Below are 22,218 nucleotides of genomic sequence, written 5' to 3'. Positions count from 1 at the left end.
TTCCGTGGACGAAGGTGCGATGTTCCTTACGGGGGCTCACTGTCTCCTTAGGGCGCAGGTAGCTGGCCCGCGCTCCCCGCATGGGGGCGCTGTCGCACAGCCAGAGGCGCCCCAGGCGGACGCCAGGTGTCACCAGGCTGGGGCTGCAGGTGCGGAGTCCCTGGTGGGACCGGGAGAAGCAGCGCGGAGGGCGGGCAGGAGCCATCAAAGGGATCGCGGAGCGGGATCTCGCTGCGCAGGGGACCCCGGGGCTCCGGCCCTTCCCGCGCGATGGCTGGGGGGCCGTGGGGCGCGCCGGGAGGGGCCTCCAAGGGCAACGGCAGCGCGCTGCTCAATGCCTCGCAGCAGGCGCCTGGCAGCGGGGAGGGCGCGCCGTCGCGCCCCTCTTGGCTGGTCACCACGCTTGCCCTCATCCTCATCTTCACCATCGTGGTGGACATCCTGGGCAACCTCCTGGTCATCCTGTCCGTGTATCGGAACAAGAAGCTGAGGAACGCAGGTAGGGGCTCCCGGGGCCCTGCAGGCTGGACGCGCAGCCCCCAGCTTTCACCGACCGCCGCCTCTCCCCTTTCCAGCCACCTTTGCAGCATGCAGCGCCTTCGAGCGGTCAGTTGGCTTTTCCCAAGAAAAGTTCAGCTCTTTTTCTTAAAACCTGGGGCCTTGAATGATTTTTTAAAATGAGAGAGAGACGGAAGTTCGTCGGTTTACTTTTCCTTGAACCTGCCCATCTAAGATGTATTTTCATAAAACAGTAAGGAGCCTTCAGTTCCGAAGGGGTAGAAGTCAGGGTCAGATTTTCTTTATTTTCAGGGGGAAAATTCACTGCACAGTTTATATTTCTGAGGTTTATTAGATTGAGAGAGAATGAACACAGGTTGCAGAAAGTTCCTCCAGAAGCCCTTTCAAATCAGATCAATGAACACTATCAATTGTTTGGTTTTACATGTAATTTACTTTTCCCAACGTTGTTAAAATATGAGAACATATATAAGAAGGCCAAATGATAGGGCAAGCATTTTAGTTTTGTTGTCGGGGATAGTTTTCAGTTTTTAGCATACAATTTAAAAAGAAACATAGGTTCCTATACCTGATTGGAAAAGTGACTGTTATTCCCCTGAGTTAAACAAGTTTTCAGTTTAAACATAGATACTGATGCAGTAAAGAGTATGTTTTCATATAACATCTGATTTTGTTCTTGAGCTAAACTTGATTTTTTCTCCGACCAAGGAACTGAAATTGGTTTATCCTGGGTGGGAGCCCAGGAACAATTTGTCCATAGGACAGTGGAGGTTCAGACCTCTAAATGATGGTTAGATGCCTACTTCTTTATTTGGAGGCAAACTTTTAGGAGATGGGGGTCGGGGTGGGAAGAAACATGTACTTAAAAGTTTGTTAAAAGCAATATTTTTGTTCTAACCAGTAGTCGATCAACACTTTAATTTTGTTTAGCTCCTTTCCAAGAGGATTCCCTTTTTTCTATAATGCTTGGGACAGTCCATAGTTTTAGAATTAGTTAATAAGCACCTGGCAGTATGAATTGATTTTGAGTTAGTCCATTGAATAACCTCACTTCATTGACTGGCTTAAGAGGTTGCAGAAAGGAATTCTGCCTTCAACAGGAGGCTCCCAGAAGAAAACACAGACAGTAAGCTCCTTGACACTGGTCTTGGCAATGATTTTTTGAATCTGACACCAAAAGCAAAAATACAACAAAAGCAAAAATAAACAAGTGGGACTACATCAAACTAAAAAGCTTCTGCACAGCAAAGGAAATCATCAACAAAATGAAAAGACATCCTATGGAATGGGAGAAAATATTTGCAACTTATATATCTGTTAAGGGGCTAATATTCAAAATATGTAAAGAACTTATATAACTCAATAGCAAAACCCCAAAAAATCCAATTTAAATTGAATTGACATGTTTCCAAAAAAGACATACCAGTTGTCAGCAGGTACAAGAAAAGATGCTCAACATCATTAATCATCAGGAAAATGCAAATCAAAACCGCAATGAGAGATCACCTCACACATGTCAGAATGACTATTATCAAAAAGACAAGAGATAGCAAGCGTTGGTGAGGACGTGGCGAGAAGGAACCCTCCTACACTGTTGGTAGGAAAGTAAGTTGGTGCAGCCACTATGGAAAATAGTATGGAGGTTCCTCAAAAAATTAAAAATAGAACTACCATATGATTCAGCAATTCCAATTTTGGGTATTTCCCAAAGAAAGCAACACTAACTTGAAAAGATATATGCACCTCTATGTTCATTGCAGCACTGTTTACAGCAGCTAAGATATGGAAGCAACCTAAGTGTCCATTGTCAGCTTAATGTGTAAAGAAGATGTGTAAATGCACAATGGAATAATACTCAGCCATAAAGTAGAATGAGATCTTGCTATTTGTGACAACATGGATAGACCTCGAGGGCGTTATGCTAAACAAGTCAGACAGAGAAAGACAAATAGCATATTATCTCTCATACATGTGAATCCACCCCCCGCCCTGCCCCCCCCAAAAAAAACCCCCAAGCTCATGATATAGAAAACAGATTGGTGGTTGCCAGAGGTGGGGGGTAGGGATTGGGAGAAATGGATGAACTGTTTTAGGTTTTGTTTTTATTTAAAATAAATGGTCTGTAGTTTTCTTTTTTTGTGACATCTTTGCCTGGTTTTGGTACAGACCAATATCACTGATGAATATAGATGCAAAAATCCTCAACAAAATACTAGCTAACAGACTGCAACAGCACATTAAAAAAATCATACACCACGATCAAGTGGGGTTTATCCCTAGGATGCAAGGATTCTTCAATATACGCAAATCAATCAACGTGATACATCATATCAACAAATTGAAGGATAAAAACCATATGATCATTTCAATAGATGCAGAAAAAGCTTTTGACAAAGTTCAACATCCATTTATGATAAAAGCTCTCCAGAAAATGGGCATAGAAGGAAATTACCTCAACATCATAAAAGCCATATATGACAAACCAAAAGCCAACATTGTTCTCAATGGAGAAAAACTGGAAGAATTCCCTCTAAGAACAGGAACAAGACAAGGGTGTCCACTCTCACCACTGTTATTCAACATAGTTTTGGAAGTGTTAGCCACAGCAATCAGAGAAGAAAAAGAAATTAAAGGAATCCAAATAGGAAAAGAAGAAGTAAAATTATCACTCTTTGCAGATGACATGATACTATATATAGAAAACCCTAAAGACTCTACCAGAAAACTGCTAGCACTCATTGATGAGTTTAGTAAAGTAGCAGGATACAAAATTAATGCACAGAAATCTCTTGCATTCCTATACACTAACAACGGAAGAGCAGAAAGAGAAATTAAGGAAACTCTCCCATTCACCATTGCAACCAAAAGAATAAAATACCTAGGAATAAACCTGCCTAAGGAGGCAAAAGATCTGTATGCAGAAAACTTTAAGACATTGATGAAAGAAATCAAAGATGACATAAACAGATGGAGGGATATACCATGTTCCTGGATTGGAAGAATCAACATTGTGAAAATGACTGTACTACCCAAAGCAATTTACAGATTTAATGCAATCCCGATCAGATTACCAATGGCATTTTTCACAGAACTAGAGCAAGAAATCTTACGATTTGTATGGAAACGCAAAAGACCCCGAATAGCCAAAGCAATCTTGAGAAGGAAAAATGGAGTGGGTGGAATCAGGCTTCCTGACTTCAAACTATACTACAAGGCCATAGTGATCAAGACAGTATGGTACTGGCACAAAAATAGAAAGGAAGATCAATGGAACAGAATAGAGAACTCAGAAGTAAGCCCAAACACATATGGGCACCTTATCTTTGACAAAGGAGGCACGAGTATACAATGGAAAAAAGACAGCCTCTTCAATAAGTGGTGCTGGGAAAATTGGACAGCAACATGTAAAAGAATGAAATTCGAACACTTCCTAACACCATACACAAAAATAAACTCCAAATGGATTAAAGACCTACATGTAAGGCCAGACACTATCGAACTCCTAGAGGAAAACATAGGCAGAACACTCTTTGACATACATCAAAGCAACATCCTTTTTGACCCACCTCCTAGAATCATGGAAATAAAATCAAGAATAAACGAATGGGACCTCATGAAACTGAAAAGCTTTTGCACAGCAAAAGAAACCATAAACAAGACTAAAAGGCAACCCTCAGAATGGGAAAAAATAATTGCCTATGAAATAACGGACAAAGGATTAACCTCCAAAATATACAAGCAGCTCATGCAGCTTCATACCAAAAAAGCAAATAACCCAATCCACAAATGGGCAGAAGACCTAAATAGACATTTCTCCAAAGAAGACATACAGATGGCCAACAAACACATGAAAAGATGCTCAACATCACTCATCATCAGAGAAATGCAAGTCAAAGCCACAATGAGGTATCACCTCACACCAATCAGAATGGCCATCATCACAAAGTCTGGAAACAACAAATGTTGGAGAGGGTGTGGAGAAAAGGGAACTCTTCTGCACTGTTGGTGGGACTGTAAGTTGGTACAGCCACTATGGAAAACAATTTGGAGGTTCCTTAAGAAACTACAAATAGAACTACCATATGATCCAGTAATCCCACTCCTGGGCATATACCCAAAGAAAACCATAATCCCAAAAGAAACTTGTACCATAATGTTTATTGCAGCACTCTTTACAATAGCCAGGACATGGAAGCAACCTAAATGCCCATCAACAAATGAATGGATACAGAAGATGTGGCATATATATACAATGGAATATTACTCAGCTATAAAAAGGGATGAGATGGAGCTATATGTAATGAGGTGGATAGAACTACAATCTGTCATACAGAGTGAAGTAAGTCAGAAAGAGAAAGACAAATATTGTATGCTAACTCACATATACGGAATCTAAAAATGGTACTGATGAACTCAGTGACAAGAACAGGGAAGCAGATACAGAGAATGGACTGGAGAACTCGAGGTATGGGAGGGGGTGGGGGGTGAAGGGGAAACTGAGAAGAAGCGGGAGAGTAGTACAGACATATATATACTACCAACTGTAAAATAGTCAGTGGGAAGTTGTTGTATAACAAAGGGAGTCCAACTCGAGGATGGAAGATGCCTTAGAGGACTGGGGCAGGGAGGGTGGGGGGGAATCGAGGGGGGGCCGTCAAGGAAGGGAGGGAATATGGGGAAAAAAAAAGAAAAAAAAAAAAAAAAATAAAATAAAATAAATGGAATTTTCTTTTGAAAAAGGATATGAGGAGACCCAGTGCTGTGAGCCTGGTATGAGAATTCTCTGTCGTATCCCCAGGAGGGAAGCCTACTTTCTCACCAGGACTGATTTCCTGCCAATTACCTCTGTCCCCTGTATCTCTGGGTTCTGGGAGTGCTGGCTCTGATGATGATATATGAATCTACTTTGCAATATTCTCCTTGCATTACTGATTGTTTTGATTCCTTGGATTAGGGTTTAATAATAGGACTTTTGCTTTTGACCCTAAGTGGTGGAGCAGGGTTTAATTCACAGAGCTTTCTCCCAGAGCTAACCTCACTTCATTGATAGCAACAATTGCAGCACTTGGGAAGTTTGAATCCTACAGAACCTTTCATTTAAAACAATATTCACATGCCTGGACAATTCTACTTCTTATGCTTTACAAAAAAGAACTTGGGAAAAGTGCTCCTTCCACACTACTTTGTATTTTGTTCATTTACTAAGCAATTATTTGATTGGGAGTTTATAAAACATTGCATTCCTGTAGCTAACTGGGAGACAGACCTGTGATGAGCTTTAATCTTCGAAGCTTTTGAATTGTCATATTTTTGTGATTGGGAGTTTTTATTCAAATGTACCACTATTGTAATTCAAACCATTTGAGGCTTTCAAGAAAGGATGGTAATTTGAAACAGTGATGGAGACCACGGATTCAAATATGAGTTTGGGGATGCTCATGAAATGTTATGATTGTTTAGTCCTTCCATTTCAGTTCAATTTATTTTACTGGCATTAAGGATGAAAAGATGGACAGAAGAGAATAAGTGAGATAAGAAAATAAGAACGCTCAGACATCTTAAGCTTTGAACTCGTACTTTCTTTTGGGAATCTGGAAGAATTGCCGGGTTATCGAAGCCCCCTCCTCCTGTTCATCAGGGACCAGTGCAGACACAGGCACCAAACAACCACCAGGGTCTCAGGTGCTGGAAGAATGTCTGCTCGGCTCCTGTCCAGAATTTGATACTAGAATCAATACTATCGTATTTGCATCTCCTGAGTAAATTTCATAGCATAATGGGAAGATTCCTGCACTGGAACACTGGCATTCATACTTGCTAACTACCTTGTGATCTGAGAAATCAGTTAAGTTATCCAAGCCTCACTTGGCACATCTGTCAAATACAGAAAATATCTAATCTTTAGCTTCACAGAATTATTGCAATTACCTAGTGAGATGATGCATTTGGAAAAGGATTCTTTGCAAACTTTTCATGTGGAAAATGACGCATACTTTGAAAAGGATAAAACAAGTGTAATTATGTGTACTTTTACACTTAATACAGGCGTATTCAGTTTGTTAAAATAATCAAGCTGTAGACTTATGACATGCATTTTTCTATATACACATTATTCTTTAAAACCTTTGCTAAAAAGATAAATAAAGCAAGAGTACAATAATACCTTGCCTATTCAAAATTCAATTATCTGGCAATGTAACCTCTGTAGAAAATAGCCAAGAAGTGGAAATAAGCAAAAATAACAGACTGTCACCCAAAGCTGACTTGTTCTGCCTTGGAGTTCCACAAACCTCTGAGGCTAGTGTCTGGGTCCCCATAAATTATAAGCAGTGAATTAGAAGGAAGAGTGACACATTTAAAGGAATAGTACATGTGACAAACAGCATGGGCAGAAAGAGAATCATTAAAAGCAGGAATGAATTGGGAGATTGGGATACCAAATTGTACACTCTAAATATATGCAGTTTATTGTGTGTTAACTGTATCTCAATGAGAGTTCTAAAAAAAAAAAAAAGAAGAAGAAGCAGGTCTGGAAAACTAAACAAGCACAGCCTTTTGTGGGAAGTTTGTACAGAAGCAAATAACTGTGCTTGGCATTAACTGCTCCCAAGAAGAGCACAGCACAATGATGGCTTTATTATCTATGACCCTGAATGATCAAGGAAAGATCCAATCACACACAGGGTATTCTGCTTAAGGAGACAGGGATGCAATAGTTTAGAAAGATACCTAACTAAAGAGGCTTATTATTTTTTCTTTTTAATCTGGTGCATATGGGGCAAACTGTCAGTATAGTGGGAAAAAAAATACTCCCCAGAATGTCTCCAAGACTGGGTGGCGGACACTTATTCCACTCTTGCACTTGTTTCTTTCAGGTCTATATTGAATTTTATTCATATCCATCCTATGTCACCACTCAGAGAGGCTGCATAAACTATGGAGGAAACATGGACTCTGGGCCTCGAGATCTGAGTTATAACCTTGCATGCACCAGGGCTGATTTTAAGATGCTTTTACATCTTAGGAACACCTACTTAAAAATATTATTATAAAATTGAGGCATAATTTAAAGTGCATAAAGCATACATGTACAGCTTGATGTATTTTAACATGTTTATATACATAACTGATCATCACTTTGGGAAAATGATTTGAAATAAGGGTGTTGATAGATGGTAGTAGTATTATTATTCACAACTTGAATTGGAACTTATGCCAAATCTAAGTATAGAAAACCACCAACCTCTGTCATCTACCAGCAAGTTGTTACCTGTGTTGAACTTGACTTTTCGCTTGTATCCGTTGCTTGAACAATGAAGGCTGAGGCTCACTGCAGGCTCTGTTACCCTTGGCTGTACTCACCATCAGGTCATCACCAGCCTAGGTCCCACTGGAATGTGTTCATAGCTGCCTTGATTGAACCCTTGGCCATTCTGATCAGCTACCCTGGCTTTTTTCTCCTCCCCCTCATTTCTCTTCCTCTGCTTTCTCTTTTTTTCTCCTCCATTGTCTGTTTCTTACTCTCTGACCTCTGATATTCTTTAACTACCATAATTAGATTTGATCACTTAGTAGAGGTCATACCTGAATCTCTTTTTCCTAACTGTGTCTGTTGTGCATCAGCAAAAAGATAGCCCTGAACTTATAAGCATGTTATGTTCTACAAGTTCACTTATGGGTTTCTTAAAAGAATATGTTATTTGCTATTTTGGCTCTTATGCTAGCTAGCCCACAAAATCATTCAAACCAACAGTATGACTGAAATAATCTTCAGAATTGCTGGGTCATCTGAAACTCGTGAGCCCCTGAAAGCAACCTGCCTTGTCTGAGTTCTGAATTCTGAGCCTCTTGGGATCCTGTGAGGATGGGAAAGAGTGGTATGGATGGAAGTGGGTGGGTGGGAGCTTCCCTTATTAATTCAGAAATGTCAGGAGAGGCTTCAAGTTCATGACCTGATAATAGACAGTGGATTCAGAGTCGTGGAAATAAGTATATGTATATGTGGCTGCTCATAAGTTGAGTGCTCCCGTGTTAGGGACCAATATCTCAGATCCCACTGGACTCTGGGGCTTCTTTACTGAACAGGTCTGTGTTTGTTGATAAGTCATCATCTCTCTGGACTGTTTGCACATCAGCAAAATGATGAGGTTAGACGAGATCTGTGAGTCCTTTCTGATTCTAGTGTCCTTTGATTTACGTGATTATGAAACTCACTGCGAAGTTGGAAATTATAATGCTATGAAATTGGCAAGCAAAAGGAGACTTGCGGATACAGTGGTAGGTGTGTATATAGTGCTAACTGGCATAGATCTAGAAAAGTGTGTCCTTGTGAAAGTGTGCCTCACTTGTCCTCAATGATCTGGTTCATTTGCCGTTTATCTGTCGGATAAAAATATCTTAAGGATCTGGTCTCCCTGTTTTATTTCTCAAGGAATATTTACAAGTTTTAGAAATTTCCCATATAGTTTTCCCTCCTTGGGAGAGAGTGAAGTAACCGCCTATCCAGAATAATTCAAGCCTGTTCTGGTGAGACACTTTCTGGTTGAGGGACAATGGATTGCTTCTCTGGGACATATGCAGGTTCTCATGAGTTTGGGTAGGATGAGCTGCGGACGCTTATGATGAGCTGACCAGTGCTGTATGTGAGCAAGCCAACTTTCATGCCTCTGGTTGGGCGCCTGGAAAGAGATGGGCTCTTCCAAACCTGTAGTGACCCCTTCAAAATGTAACCACTCAGGAGCAACAGCCTCAATAGGCAGCCAGCCTGGCCATTCAGTTTGCAACAGTACACATCTAAAGAACAGTGAGGTTCCCACGAGCAAGAACTTCACCCTCACTGAGGTGTTCAAAGGCAGATGTTATAAGTGGTTCTAAAATAAAGAATCAGACCATCTCTCCTGTGGTATCAATTCGAAGTGTCTGTATTGAGGTCATGAAAATGGCTAGTCACATGGTTTACTGGTGATTTAAAAACCAGAGTTCTGTGATCTTTAAAACCAAAAACACAACACAAAATATGTGAACCGAGTGCCCAAATCCCAAAAGAAAATTAAAACAATGCATTTTTGACAATACTTCTGAGTCACTTTATCCTTTCAGGTATTTTCCTTTCTCATAAAGATTCATTTTGCATCTTGTATTCTCTTCTCACTATAAATGATGCTTTCTTCTGATATACTGAATATCCATGGACATCAGATATAAGATAAATAGAATTGTAACAAAGATCTAACTTCTAGGATATACTGTGTTCCTCAACAATCTGTCTGGCCTCTTAATGATAAATCTAAACCTTTTGTGATAAAACTGATGCCTCCTTTTTATTGCTCTGGTCCAGAAATAATTTTGCAAAAACTGCTGGCCATCTTTTGGTGAACATGTCCATTTAACATGTGAATATTTTATAGCACCTATAGCAAATCACCAACCCCAATTATTAAAGGAATTTAGCTTTTCAACCCTATGATTTCATATTTATTGATGAATTTGTGTTTGAAACATTTTTCGAGCTTGAAAAAATTAAGGCAGGAAATTCCTGGAAATGTACTTTGTGTCACACTTTTCACAGATAGCTAATTTGGTCTGATTTTGGTGGATAAAGTAGAAAAATAACTTCTTTTCTTATTTAGAATGTCTACTGCTTTGTACTTATACACATCCAGCAATTTACAGTTTTGAAAGAACTTTCCCACATTTTGTTTTATTTGCCCTTATAACAACCTCTCAGGTAGATAAAGGAAACTAAAACCCAAAATTCACAGATAAGTGATCAGTATTTCTTATCCCAGCACACAACTCAGTGTGGTACAACAGAAGGAGCACAGGAATTAAAATCAGAAGACCCAGGCTGAGTCTTGTATTTGCAATACTTTTATTTGCAGTACGTTTAGGGCCCAGTTACTCAACCTCTCTAAACCTCAGCTTCTCCATCTGTCTAATGGGGTACTTATCTAGCAGGGATCCTAGGAGGGTAAACTGAGATTCTGCCCATCCACCCACCCATCCATCCATCCATCCGTCCATCCATCTACCTATCACTCTGAAGTTATAAAATATTATACAAATAATAGTATTATTTGTTATTAGTAGTATACATTCTATGAATAGTTCTTTTTAGGTTGTTTTTATTTTCTTATTGCTCAATTCAAATGTATTTTTTAGAATAAGTGGCACTATGCATGGCAAGAAATGAAATAAGTCAGAAATTGAAGATTTAGGATCTAATTCTCTTTTGCAGCATTATGCAAATTACAGAAATTCTCTGATGCCTCAGTTTTCCCTTTTGTAATAAACATTACCTTCCCACAGCAAGTTGGGCTAAGATTCTGCTTATTTCAATCTCTAGCCTCTGAGAGACTGATTATCTTAATATCCAAGCTGTTCTCTAATTTAAAATGAATCAGCCCTGGAAGCTACAATAACTTTCTCAGACAAGTATGTTACCATTTGGAAAGTTATGATCTAACTTTCATGTACAGACTTGGAGAATGATTTCAAGTTAACAAAGTTAATATTTAATATAATCTCTAATTTGATAGATTTCTTCTCAGATTGTTGATGTTTTCTTCATTAGTTCTGCATGATGTCTGAAATTTTTGACTCAAGGCAATTTTTTTACTTTTAAAGGCATTTTATTGGGTTTCCTTTGCATTCTTAGCCATTGTTTAAAGTTTTATGATTTTTTTTTCTGGTCTGTGTAGTACATTAGTATGGAACCATAAATTTTTCCAAATTTGTCAAAGTAATTCCCAGAGTCCCTGGAAACCTTAGGGCAGTGGTTTCAGATTCCTAAATACATGATTGAATTTGGGTCTACATGACTAAATTTGGATCTTGGGTTCCTCCTGCTGTTCAATCTCATAAGAAAGTAACACTTTTCAGCATTAAATTAATCATGGATAAGATAGAACTTGCCTTTCTAGCTTTCAGAGTCATTTTTCTCTAGGCAATTTTGAAACTCAACCAAGGGTAAAGTAGTCCTAGATTAAACTTTCTGCTTTTATTTCCTACTAACATTAGATACTTCTGCACTTAAAACATAGCTGCTTTGAAAAATGTCTGCCTTGGAAGTCATTTTAAATCTCCATTGAGTCTCTGGAGCTTGTTTTTTTTGTTTTGTTTCGGTTTGGTTTGGTTTGGGTTTTTGAGCTTGTTTTGCTTTTTCTTTATTAACACATTTTAAAAATGTGAACTAGAATATTTGAGGTGAATAGTAAGATCTTTACAAGGTACCTTGAGTTTCTCTCTTTTTCCTAAATATTTTTCAATTGCTTAGCTGACAGAAATGCCCTATCTTCTAAAAATGAAATGCACACACTCAGGATTTTCTAGGCTGCCAAAGAGGCAATTAATGAATTGTTTTCAAAGAAGCATTTTTTTTTTCATATTTAGGACACGGTGTCATCAATATTATCTACTCCCCTTCACAAAGTTGGTTCCTTAATCAGCAACCTAATTTTTTTTACCTTTCAAACAGCTGACCTGAAACCAGAGGGCTCTGGGTGATATCTCAAGGAATTTTAGTGAACTTTAATAATGCCGCAAATGAGGGGATAAACTTCTGGAATTTCTGGTTGAAGTTCTCTAAGGTTTTTTTCTCCTACAGAGCTATACATTTTCGGCAATCACATTGAAGACATGAGTCTTAGAAAAAAGGACAAGAAAAAGAAAAAAAAGAATCTACTTGGGTCTGAATACTATTCAGACTATATTTAGGGTGAATTTGAGTTGTTGCGCTTATAGCTTAAAAGGAAGTCTACCTGCTTTGATGTTGAGCACTTTTGGTGCTTATTGAATTGTGTATTTATTGCATCCCTGCTATATGAGACAGAATATAAATCCTTGTCGGTTTGCCAAAATGCAAGACACGATGCTAAGCCTGTAAAACGCAGCTCCTACTTTCCAAGAGATTACTTTCTGTCAAGGCACTTTTAACATTTTGATCTTTTATTTTCAAATAAAAGTAAAGCATGGAGTACAAAGGTATAAGACTAGAAACATGTTTACATAGCAGAAAAACTTTTCAAGTTGGCTGGTAGGCGATAGCTGAAGCTTAAAGAAGTTGTAAGCATTTTTAAAGTCGTTACCTCAGGATGAAAGAACAATAGGTAATAAATAGGGACGTGAACGTTCCTTTAAGGGGGAATTAATGAGAGAACCTCCAAGCACTTAGTCGGTAATAGACACAGGGCAGAGCTATTTGAGGAGAATATATTGGCCCCATATCCCTTGAAGAAATTAATACAGCCTGAAAAAACACCTGTTGGGGAAGGGTCAAGAAGCAACCTGCTAACTTAAATTTTAAAACATTTTCTCACATAGCTATTAAATGGCAGATGATAAACATTTATAGTCAATGATTTGTATTTCCTCTTCTGTAATTTTCTTAACACACTTAGGACTATAAAACTCTCTTCTTTTGTGATCTAGAAAGGGATAATATACTTTTATCTTTCATGCATTCATTCCTTTTTTCTTTATTTAAATACCCGTTGGGTGTCTCTTGGGTGCCAAGTCTAGGGTAATATTGGAGCTTGGGAGACAGTTCTTTGGCAAGACAAACACTATTCCAGTTAATTAATTTTTATTTCAAGATTGGGTTTAAATTTTAATTTATACTTTTAAGAGTTTTGTTTGCTAGTTTTTTCAAAGTCTTGATTTTATTTGTGCCCTTTGTTACTTACTTTCCCTATTCTACTAGCTTATATTAATTGTTTCCTCTACTTAGAGTTTGAAATACTTTCAGCTGTCCTCCTTTTAGGGGGTATATAGGTATTATATTCTGTTACCAAATAAGCTTTTTAGGAAAGTTGCTATATAAAATATATATATGTTTATATATATCATATATACTATATGTATATATAGTACATATAAATATTATGTTGGTATACATCATATATACTATCTGTATATGTAGTATATGTAAATATATATTAAATATTCTCTACATCAAAAACAAAGCCAAATTTTGCATTTTTAAAAATTACCTTTATAAGAATCTTTTTTTATACTTTTGTACTGTTAACTTTTTTTCGTTTCTCCTCTCATTTAATTTTAGCATATAAATAGAGCAATGCTATGATTGTACCATTTTTAAGATTGACAGGAATTTTTTTTGGAATTTAGCAATTTAGAGTTCTTCTCTAACTAAATGTAGACATTAGTAAGTGCCATTAATTTATTCATTTAAGCTGGGATTTCACTGAGTCCTTCAAAATTGGGGAAGGTGTCTAAGAAAATAAAGACTACTATCCCAAATAGAGTTAATACAGTTTTTTGATTGCCTGTTGATGTGGCTCAAGTGTTCCATTTCTGTTTTTAAATTTTCATCCTTAATTCTGTAAGGTAAATAATAGTGCAGACATGAGTAATTTGTAGTCAGTGTAGATGAAAGCCTGAATCAATCTGGCTATAACGTGGATATTTACATATTACAGGTGTCTCCCTAAACCATCCTTCTGAAAAAAGAATAATCAGATCTAGAAAATGAGCAGAACTCTTAGCAGGATTTCACTCCTTTAAAAACTGACTGAAAACTGAACTAGGGCAAGAGGGTTAGGTGTATTACTTTTTTTTTCCTCTTAAATTCTTTTTTTTTTTTAATTGAAATATAGTTGACATAGCATGGTATGTAAGTTTCTGTACTGTGTTACTTTGTTTTAAGCTACTTATGGTGTTCTTAACCTCTTTTATTGTATATAGGCTATATTAGCATAATAGTTAGGACGACCTAGCCATCAGCTGTGTTTGCATTATTAGGGAGTCACGGGCAAATTAAGCAGCAGGACAGGGAAGACACATGAGACAGAAAGAGTCTGAAGATCCAGGAAGGTAAGTGGGGTCCAGCTGGTGAGAGAGCAAGGATGTTTTCAGATGTAGTCGTGTATTGTAGGAACAGGGTCTTATACTATTCAGGCAAGGTAGTCTAAGGACAGGTATTACAGGAACAGGGTATTATATTCCAGAGACTTTAAGGAGGATGAAGGTTGACAGAAGAGGTCAGTAAGAGCATCACTGATGACTGGAGAGAAGTTTGAGCAACGTGGTGTGGGTAGAACCGGGATATTATAGGAAGCCAATTCAAAATGAATGGGAAGGAAATAGGACAGCCTTGTTTGAAAAGCTTTAGGGGAGAGGAAGAGGCTGATAGCCAGAGGGCAGGAGGGTAAAAGCAGGCTTATTTGCCTAGAGAGGCCCCTGCAAGATGGCAGGGGTCCAGGCAGGAGTCAGGGCGGGCACAGACACCTCCTCAGCGTGGCTGTGTGCCCGGGGAGCTGCCTTCTGGGGAGCTGCCTTCTGCGAAGCAGAACATTGTTTCCACTGCAGCCAAAGAGAAGTAAGAAGAGTCCAACACGTTCCATGCATTCTCTTCAATCTTCACCATGACCGTTGCTGTCGTGACTTACTACGTATTAAGAGACCGAGGCTCTGGGAAGCTACGATTTACCCGAGGTCATTTAGCGAGTGACATAGCCAGGATTTGAATTCAGATATGTTTTGTTTCTAAACATGTGGTCCACACTCATTCTAATAATTTGAAAAGACAGATTTCTGAGATACAGTCCTTTGAAATTCAAGAATGTAAGACATGGCCGGTGGGCTTTGATGTGCAACATAAACCCTTTCACACCCTGCTCCTCACTGATGGAATGTTCCTGCAACACCCTCAGCATCTCAGCTTTCCCCGGTGCCATCATTAACATTTAATATGCACATGCACTTTTTATACTAGCCAGGTTTATAAGCAAGGTCTCCATTAAACCAGACTTCTTAGAGCTGAGTCTGGGGATTTGCTGTGTAAAACAAATGAAAAATATTTCCAAGAGTAGCTGAAGTCCGGTTTTTTTTTTCCTGTTTAAACTGATCTTTACCACTTTGATGTTAAAGTCCAGGCACAGTCCGGTTTTGAGGGTGTAAAACAAAAATCTTTATGAGGAACCATCCAGTGACTCTCTAATCTTGCTTTCCACACAGTTGAAGTCCAGGCTAAAAATGAAAGAAAGAATGAATACTGGTCTATTGAGAAAACCAAATCCTGGCAGAAAAAAGCAAGCAATTTCTACTTTGGCACAGGTGTTGTTTGGAGACGAGGGTTGCAGTAGTTCATCCAGGAAACCGTTCTCAGGCACCTGTTATGTACCAGGCACTGTGCTGTCAGGGAGAACTGAAAGATTCTTTCCCACAGTCCTAGACCTCAAGGGGTTCAGACTCGGAGGGAGACAGATTTCTCTGCATATGTGTGGAGTCACATGAGATGTGATGTCAGAAACATACCCACCCTTAGTGAGGATGAAAGATTGAAGAGCGATACCAAAAATATTCAGAGTCTGTATCTTCTACCCAATGAGTTTGGTTGGTTTATTTGTTTGTAAGATGGTACAGTAAGTAGCTCCTCCTTAGAAAACCACCCAGCCTCATCATAGGGCTGAAGGTCCATCTTAGTTTGCCTAGAAACTAGGAACCTGAGAGCAAGGTCAGAGGTTCGGTGCTCATGCTTTACTGAGGGCCTGATCTCAGAAGGAACCGAAAGTGAGTGAGGGAGGGAGACAAGGGCAGGGAAAGAGTCAAGCAAGGGTGGGATCTCCGGTGAAGCCTGAACTTGACCTGATCCTTGAGGCTAAGGCCTCTGGGCATAAATCCAACCCTGGAGTTGTCAGCACTTGAGGCAGGAGGGCTGGCCTTTGTACTCCTGTGTCAGTTGGTCATTCATTGTCTGTTCAACTAAGTGCATTTCTCTGGATGTGCCTGCAGCCAGTGGAAGCACCCAACCCTCGTCAGATGTTCAGGGATTTCATTTATATCCATTAAAGATATTCTATTTATCACGAAGAATTGGCTCATGTGACTGTGGAGGCTGAGAAGTCCCACAGTCTGCCATCTGCAAGCTGGAGACCCAGGTGGGTCAGGGTGTAGTTCTAGTCTGCGTCTGAAGACCTGAGAACCAGGAGCACCTATGGTGTAAGTCCTGGTCCAAGGGCAGGGGGAGGCCAAGGTTCCAGCTCAAGTCCTCAGGCAGCGAGGCTGAGTTCACTCCTTCAACGTTTTCTTTTCTTTAGACCCTCAATGGATTGGACGATGCCCCCAGGGCCATCTGCTTTACTCAGTCTACTGATTCAAATGCTAATTATTGTTTGGAAACACCCTTAGAGACACACCCAAAAAGGTTTAATCTGATATGTGAGCAATGCAAGATATGGTCAAGTTGACACATAAAATTAACTGTCAGAAGCCTGAGGTCCACAGGCAAGGTAGCTGAGACGGAAAGATGGATGTCAAGCGGGAGAGTGAGGGCAAACTCAAGCCTTGGAGGAAGGACTGGAACCCAGGAGGATGAACTGAGCCCCCGTCAGTCTCTCGTGCTTTCCTAGCCAAAGTGGAGTTCGGCAGAGCAGGAGAGGCACACAGCTGCCCCCACCACCGCTGCGGATCAGCAGATAGGAGTCAGAGCCAGAAGGCCAGCAGTGCCCGGGACTTCACGTGCAACTTCTGAGTGCAGAGAAGACCCTGCGGTTTCGTTTCCACTTTTAAATCCCATGCACATTATCTCTTGTGGAAACGCTTACCTGGAGGTAGGCAAGGAAATGTCCTTTCAGCTTAGCTACGTGGATGCAGTGTAAATCGACTGTATGTTTTTTGAAAGGACTACCTCTATGCCTGGTCCTTTTCAAGGGGAAGTGATATATCTAAGACAGACACTGCCTTCATGGAGTTAACAGCTGTGGGTGTGGGGAGGTGCTAAGAACTAGAGAAGTGCTTCTCCATAGAAGCACAAGGCCGCCTTGCCTTGGCCGTTCCCAGAGGGAAGACACAGGACGGGTTCCGAGGGAGGCCGTTTAGAAGAAGCCACTCCTTAGTTGTTTGTCAGCTTATTTTGTTCACATCTGTGCCGTAGTTCACTTACAACTTAAGGTTTTATCCCCCAGGGTGAATATTTGTTCTGCATCTTATAGTTTGTGTCGTTAATCACTCTAAGGCTATTAGTTATTTCCTTGTGTCACTAATATAGTGACCTCTAAGTGTCTCCCCTGCCCTTCATCATCTCTTTGTAATTTTCTGGTTCTAATATGCTTCTTAAGAATTATGCCCAAAGAGGCTCCAAGCCAGGCCTGGCCAGAAGGCCCAGTTTCTCACCCTCCTGTGTTTCTGACTGCATGCACTTTCGGAGGGAAATGCACTGAGCAACCTTAACAGATAAACCACCCGACTGCCATCTTGCACTAACTAATTTTATGATTTCATCCACTTTAATTCCACGTCTCCATTTCCTTCATCTCTAAAAAGTAGGAGTTCACCTGTATGACCACTAATGTTCCTCTCGATCTTAACATCCTACGAGTCTGTGATGCTCTATGGTAAGCTCTGGGACTAAATTCAATAGAGCAGGAATTGTCAGCCATTAACAGAGATTATTTTAAAGTTCAGAGTGCATTGTTATGCTGGTTGTATAGAGGCTTGGATGTCTGTACACAGGGATAGGTTGTTATCTATCCAGAGTTACAGCAGAGCTGAGATGGAAGAGATGACCTTATAATGTGTCTAACTATGATTAAATTATTTAATTACGCTTACCTGGTGGAATTCTTTTTTTTTTTTTTTCTCTTTTTGGCTTGTGAGATCGTAGTTCCTAGACCAGTGATGGAACCTGGGGCCCTGGCAGTGAAAGTGCCAAGTCCTAACACTGGACCGCCAGCGAATTCCCAAACCTGGTGCAATTCTTAATGAAAGATAGGAAATATCTTCCTTCCTCCTCCTTCTCACACACCACACCACAACACACACACACAACACACACACATGCCACACAGACATAGTGGCTGTGATAAAGCTTCCAGCTGAGCTGAGAGCCACATCTGCATAGAGGCTATGCCTTAATTTTTTTTTTCAACTTGTAAAATAGGATTATTTCAAAGAAAATTAAGTGAATCATTTAATTAATGTAATTATCTGAACAGAAAAGAAGCATAATTGCTATAAAATAAATGGAACAGAGGATTAAAGCCGTGAAGGAAATCTCTGACATCATTTATTATCTTATTTTGAAACTCTTTTTAAAAATAAATATCAGGCCAGTTTGTCCTCATGACATTCTGGGTAAAAATGTACTGTTTCTATGACAATTTAATTTGTGGCTGAATTTCATATATTCTACTTATTTTTAAAGTATTAATCATGTTGAGTTAAAAAATTTATTGAAATATGGCTACTTTAGAATTTAAATATTTCATGGGTAATTGAAATTGATCGGTGGGAAAAATAAATTTGCTTTTATTGCTTTTATCTGGCCTAGTAGAACCAATTTTCAAAGGAGATGTTTTTATGATAATTTATCTGAAATTCCTGCTTAAATGGCAAAACCTTGCCTTTTTAGTCACCACAGCTATTTTCGTTCCCTTCGCTGCAGTGTTTCTCAGGAGGAAATAAAGTTAATCAGACTAGAAACTCAGCTACAAGCTTATTTTATTTCAGATGTTGGGAGAAGGCAATTTAATAATTTCCTCAAACATTTGAACAAAAGTCTCAGCTGGGTCCTAGTCAGGATACACATATGAAGAAGACACACTCTCAGGGGACTACAGTGTAGAAACAGAAGAAAGCCAGGTTTTACAGATAAATATAATCAAAGCAGAATACACGTCACTGTCTCCTGGAACGTGTGCCCCCCCCCCCCCCGGCCCCCACCCCCACCCCGTCCAGCTCACTCCCTTCCTTGCTGCCTCTTGTTCTGTACCTGCTCTTGTTGTATTTCTTCTTCTTTCTTTTAATTTTGTTTGTTTGTTTTCCTAAGATCAAGGATCAGAGGAATCCTGACTGTTTATTCCTCTTTCCCCATATTAAGTGCATTTTTATTGAATGGAATTTATTATAATTTAAACTAAATTAAATGTGGTAAAAATAAAGTGATTTAGGAGCCTTCAAAAGAGGAAGCTCTTGCATGTGGTTGGGCAAACAAGCAAGGCTCTGGGCTTTTCTCTTTATGATGGATTTGGAAATGGGTAGCATTTAAAAGTTAGAGAAAGGAGCTATTCAAGGCAAAAGGAATAAGAAACAAAGGAAAATGAGTCACAGACGTAAATAACGTGCTTGTAAAACATCTTATCAAATTTGAGTTATTTTTTTATACTTTAAGATGTGTTGAATTATTGTGTTAATATAGAAATTATCACAATCTGATTATCTAGGGTTTAGTTTTTCTACCTTAAGTTCTTTACAAAATCTAAAAGAATTTCTACCTCTCCCTTTGGATTGAGGTGAAGGGGTTTAGAACACCGGCATTTATCAATCACTTATCATGTGACAGATACCGCTCAGCACTTGACACAGATTGCCTCATTTATCCTCAACGTACCCCTGTGAAGACGATACTACTATTATCCCCACTTACAGAAGAAGAAATTGAGGTTGATGTGCTAAGGTAACTTGCCCCAGTTAGACAGCTAGTAAGGGTCGAAGCCAATTTTCTAACCCAGACAGCCAATGACAGAATCCTTTTTCTCATAACGATGCTATGAACAAAGGTCCACTGCTCTCTGAGAACAGGACTTAGAGACCCATTTGAGAACCTTTGAAGAGCTAAGAGAGATAAAAGGCCTGGAACTTAGGGAAGTCGTGCCTGGCTTGAGAGACAGAATGTTACAAGAGGTTTCTCATATAATGTAGACTAAAAGATGTGCTATGAGTATCCTGAATTCAAGATTTTTCAAAGCACAAGAGAAACCAAACAGTTTGAAAGACAACAGTTCTGAACAAGTAACATGCCTTTGGGGGGAACGCGGGAATTGAGGAAGTACAGGCTTGATTTGACAAAGGCGACGAAGAGTTCAGTTCCTGGTGAATTGGCTTCCACTGCATTTAAAATGTGGCAGTAGCTGTGATGTCAAGTCATCTGAGTTGCAGAAACAGCTCTTTTTTTAATCACTGTGAAAGAAAGCTCATGTAATCCACGTGAAACTGGCCATAACCCGTATTTTCTAAACCTTTCTCTTTTAGGAAATATATTTGTGGTGAGCCTAGCAGTTGCAGACCTGCTGGTGGCCGTGTATCCATACCCCTTGGCCCTGACATCTATCTTCAACAATGGGTGGAGCCTGGGCTACCTGCACTGCCAGATTAGTGGCTTCCTGATGGGCTTGAGTGTCATTGGCTCCGTATTCAATATCACGGGGATTGCCATCAACCGCTATTGCTACATCTGCCACAGTCTCCAGTACGACAGGTTGTACAGCAACAAGAATTCCCTCTGCTATGTGTTCCTGATATGGATGTTGACACTTGTGGCAATCGTGCCCAACCTGTGTATTGGAACCCTGCGGTACGACCCGAGGATCTATTCCTGTACATTCACACAGTCCATCAGCTCCGCGTACACGATAGCCGTGGTGGTTTTCCATTTCATGGTTCCTATGGTCATAGTAATCTTCTGTTACCTAAGAATCTGGGTCCTGGTTCTTCAGGTCAGATGGAGGGTGAAACCTGACAACAAACCCAAACTGAAATCACAGGACTTCAGGAATTTTGTCACCATGTTTGTGGTTTTTGTACTTTTTGCCATTTGCTGGGCGCCTCTAAACTTCGTTGGTCTTGCTGTGGCCTCAGACCCCGCCAGCATGGTACCCAGGATCCCAGAGTGGCTGTTTGTGGCCAGTTACTATATGGCGTATTTCAACAGCTGCCTCAACGCAATTATATATGGACTCCTGAACCAAAATTTCAGGCAGGAATACAGGAGAATTATAGTCTCACTGTGCACAGCCAAGATGTTCTTTGTGGATAGCTCTAACAATGTCGCAGATAGAATCAAATGCAAACCCTCTCCATTAATAACCAACCATAACCTAATAAAGGTGGACTCCGTTTAAAAAAGCAGACCATGAATGACAAGATCTGAACACTGATCAAAGCCTTACTCATTTTCATTTGCTCTTGACAGATGTCTAGAAAAACAATGGGGGAGAGAAAACTTACAGTCTTAAGAGATTGCCTCTATAGTTTCTGAGCTAATGTGCTGTCAGCATCTTGAACAAGTCTCTAGTTCTACTTATCAAGAGACACACAGAACATAGAGTTCTACGTTCATTGAAGAATATAGTCCAGGGAACAGAGTGAGGGGTAATTTCAATGAAAATGCTGAATGTATTCAAGTGGAGAAAGAGTGTGCAAAGTTTTCTTTTATTGCCAGTGAGTGCCACACAGGTGGTAATTGCTTTTTTCCTCCACTTTTTGAATATTTCTGGTAAAAAAAGAATGATGCATTTTATTTAGAAACAAGTACATGGAGGGACTTCCTAGGTGGCACAGTGGTTAAGAATCCACCTGCTAATGCAGGGGACACAGGTTTGATCCCTGCTCCAGGAAGAGTCCCACATGCCACGGAGCAACTAAGTCTGTGCACCACAACTATTGAGCCTGTGCTCTAGAGCCTGTGAGCCACAACTATTGAGCCCGTGTACCGCAACTACTGAAGCCCGCCCACCTAGAGCCCATTCTCTGCAACAAGAGAAGCCATCGCAATGAGGAGCCCAAGCACCACAATGAAGAGCAGCCCCTGCTCACTGCAGCTAGAGAAAGCCCGTGTGCAGCAACAAAGACCCAACACAGCCAATAAATAAGTAAATAGATAAATCTATTTTAAAAAGAAAAAAGAAAAAGAAAGAAACAAGTACATGGAGCAAAAAGGAAGAAGTAAGAAGAGTGAAAAGT

At 39.9% G+C, this 22,218-nt stretch overlaps 1 protein-coding gene across 1 annotated transcript; it reads left to right on the top strand.

Moving 5' to 3' along the window:
• Nucleotides 1-228: 228 nt before the first annotated feature.
• Nucleotides 229-21,470, top strand: MTNR1A (melatonin receptor 1A). The gene is made up of 2 exons (XM_057697478.1): nt 229-499; nt 20,509-21,470. Exons 1-2 carry the CDS (start codon nt 271-273, stop codon nt 21,375-21,377), a joined length of 1,098 nt encoding a protein of 365 aa, XP_057553461.1. The 5' UTR covers nt 229-270; the 3' UTR covers nt 21,378-21,470.
• The last annotated feature ends 748 nt before the right edge of the window (nt 21,471-22,218 follow it).

Source organism: Hippopotamus amphibius, chromosome 10 (assembly GCF_030028045.1).
Source record: "Hippopotamus amphibius kiboko isolate mHipAmp2 chromosome 10, mHipAmp2.hap2, whole genome shotgun sequence".
NCBI lineage: Eukaryota > Metazoa > Chordata > Mammalia > Artiodactyla > Hippopotamidae > Hippopotamus > Hippopotamus amphibius.
Note: the sequence above shows the minus strand (reverse complement) of the source record. Positions and strands in the feature narration are given on the sequence as shown.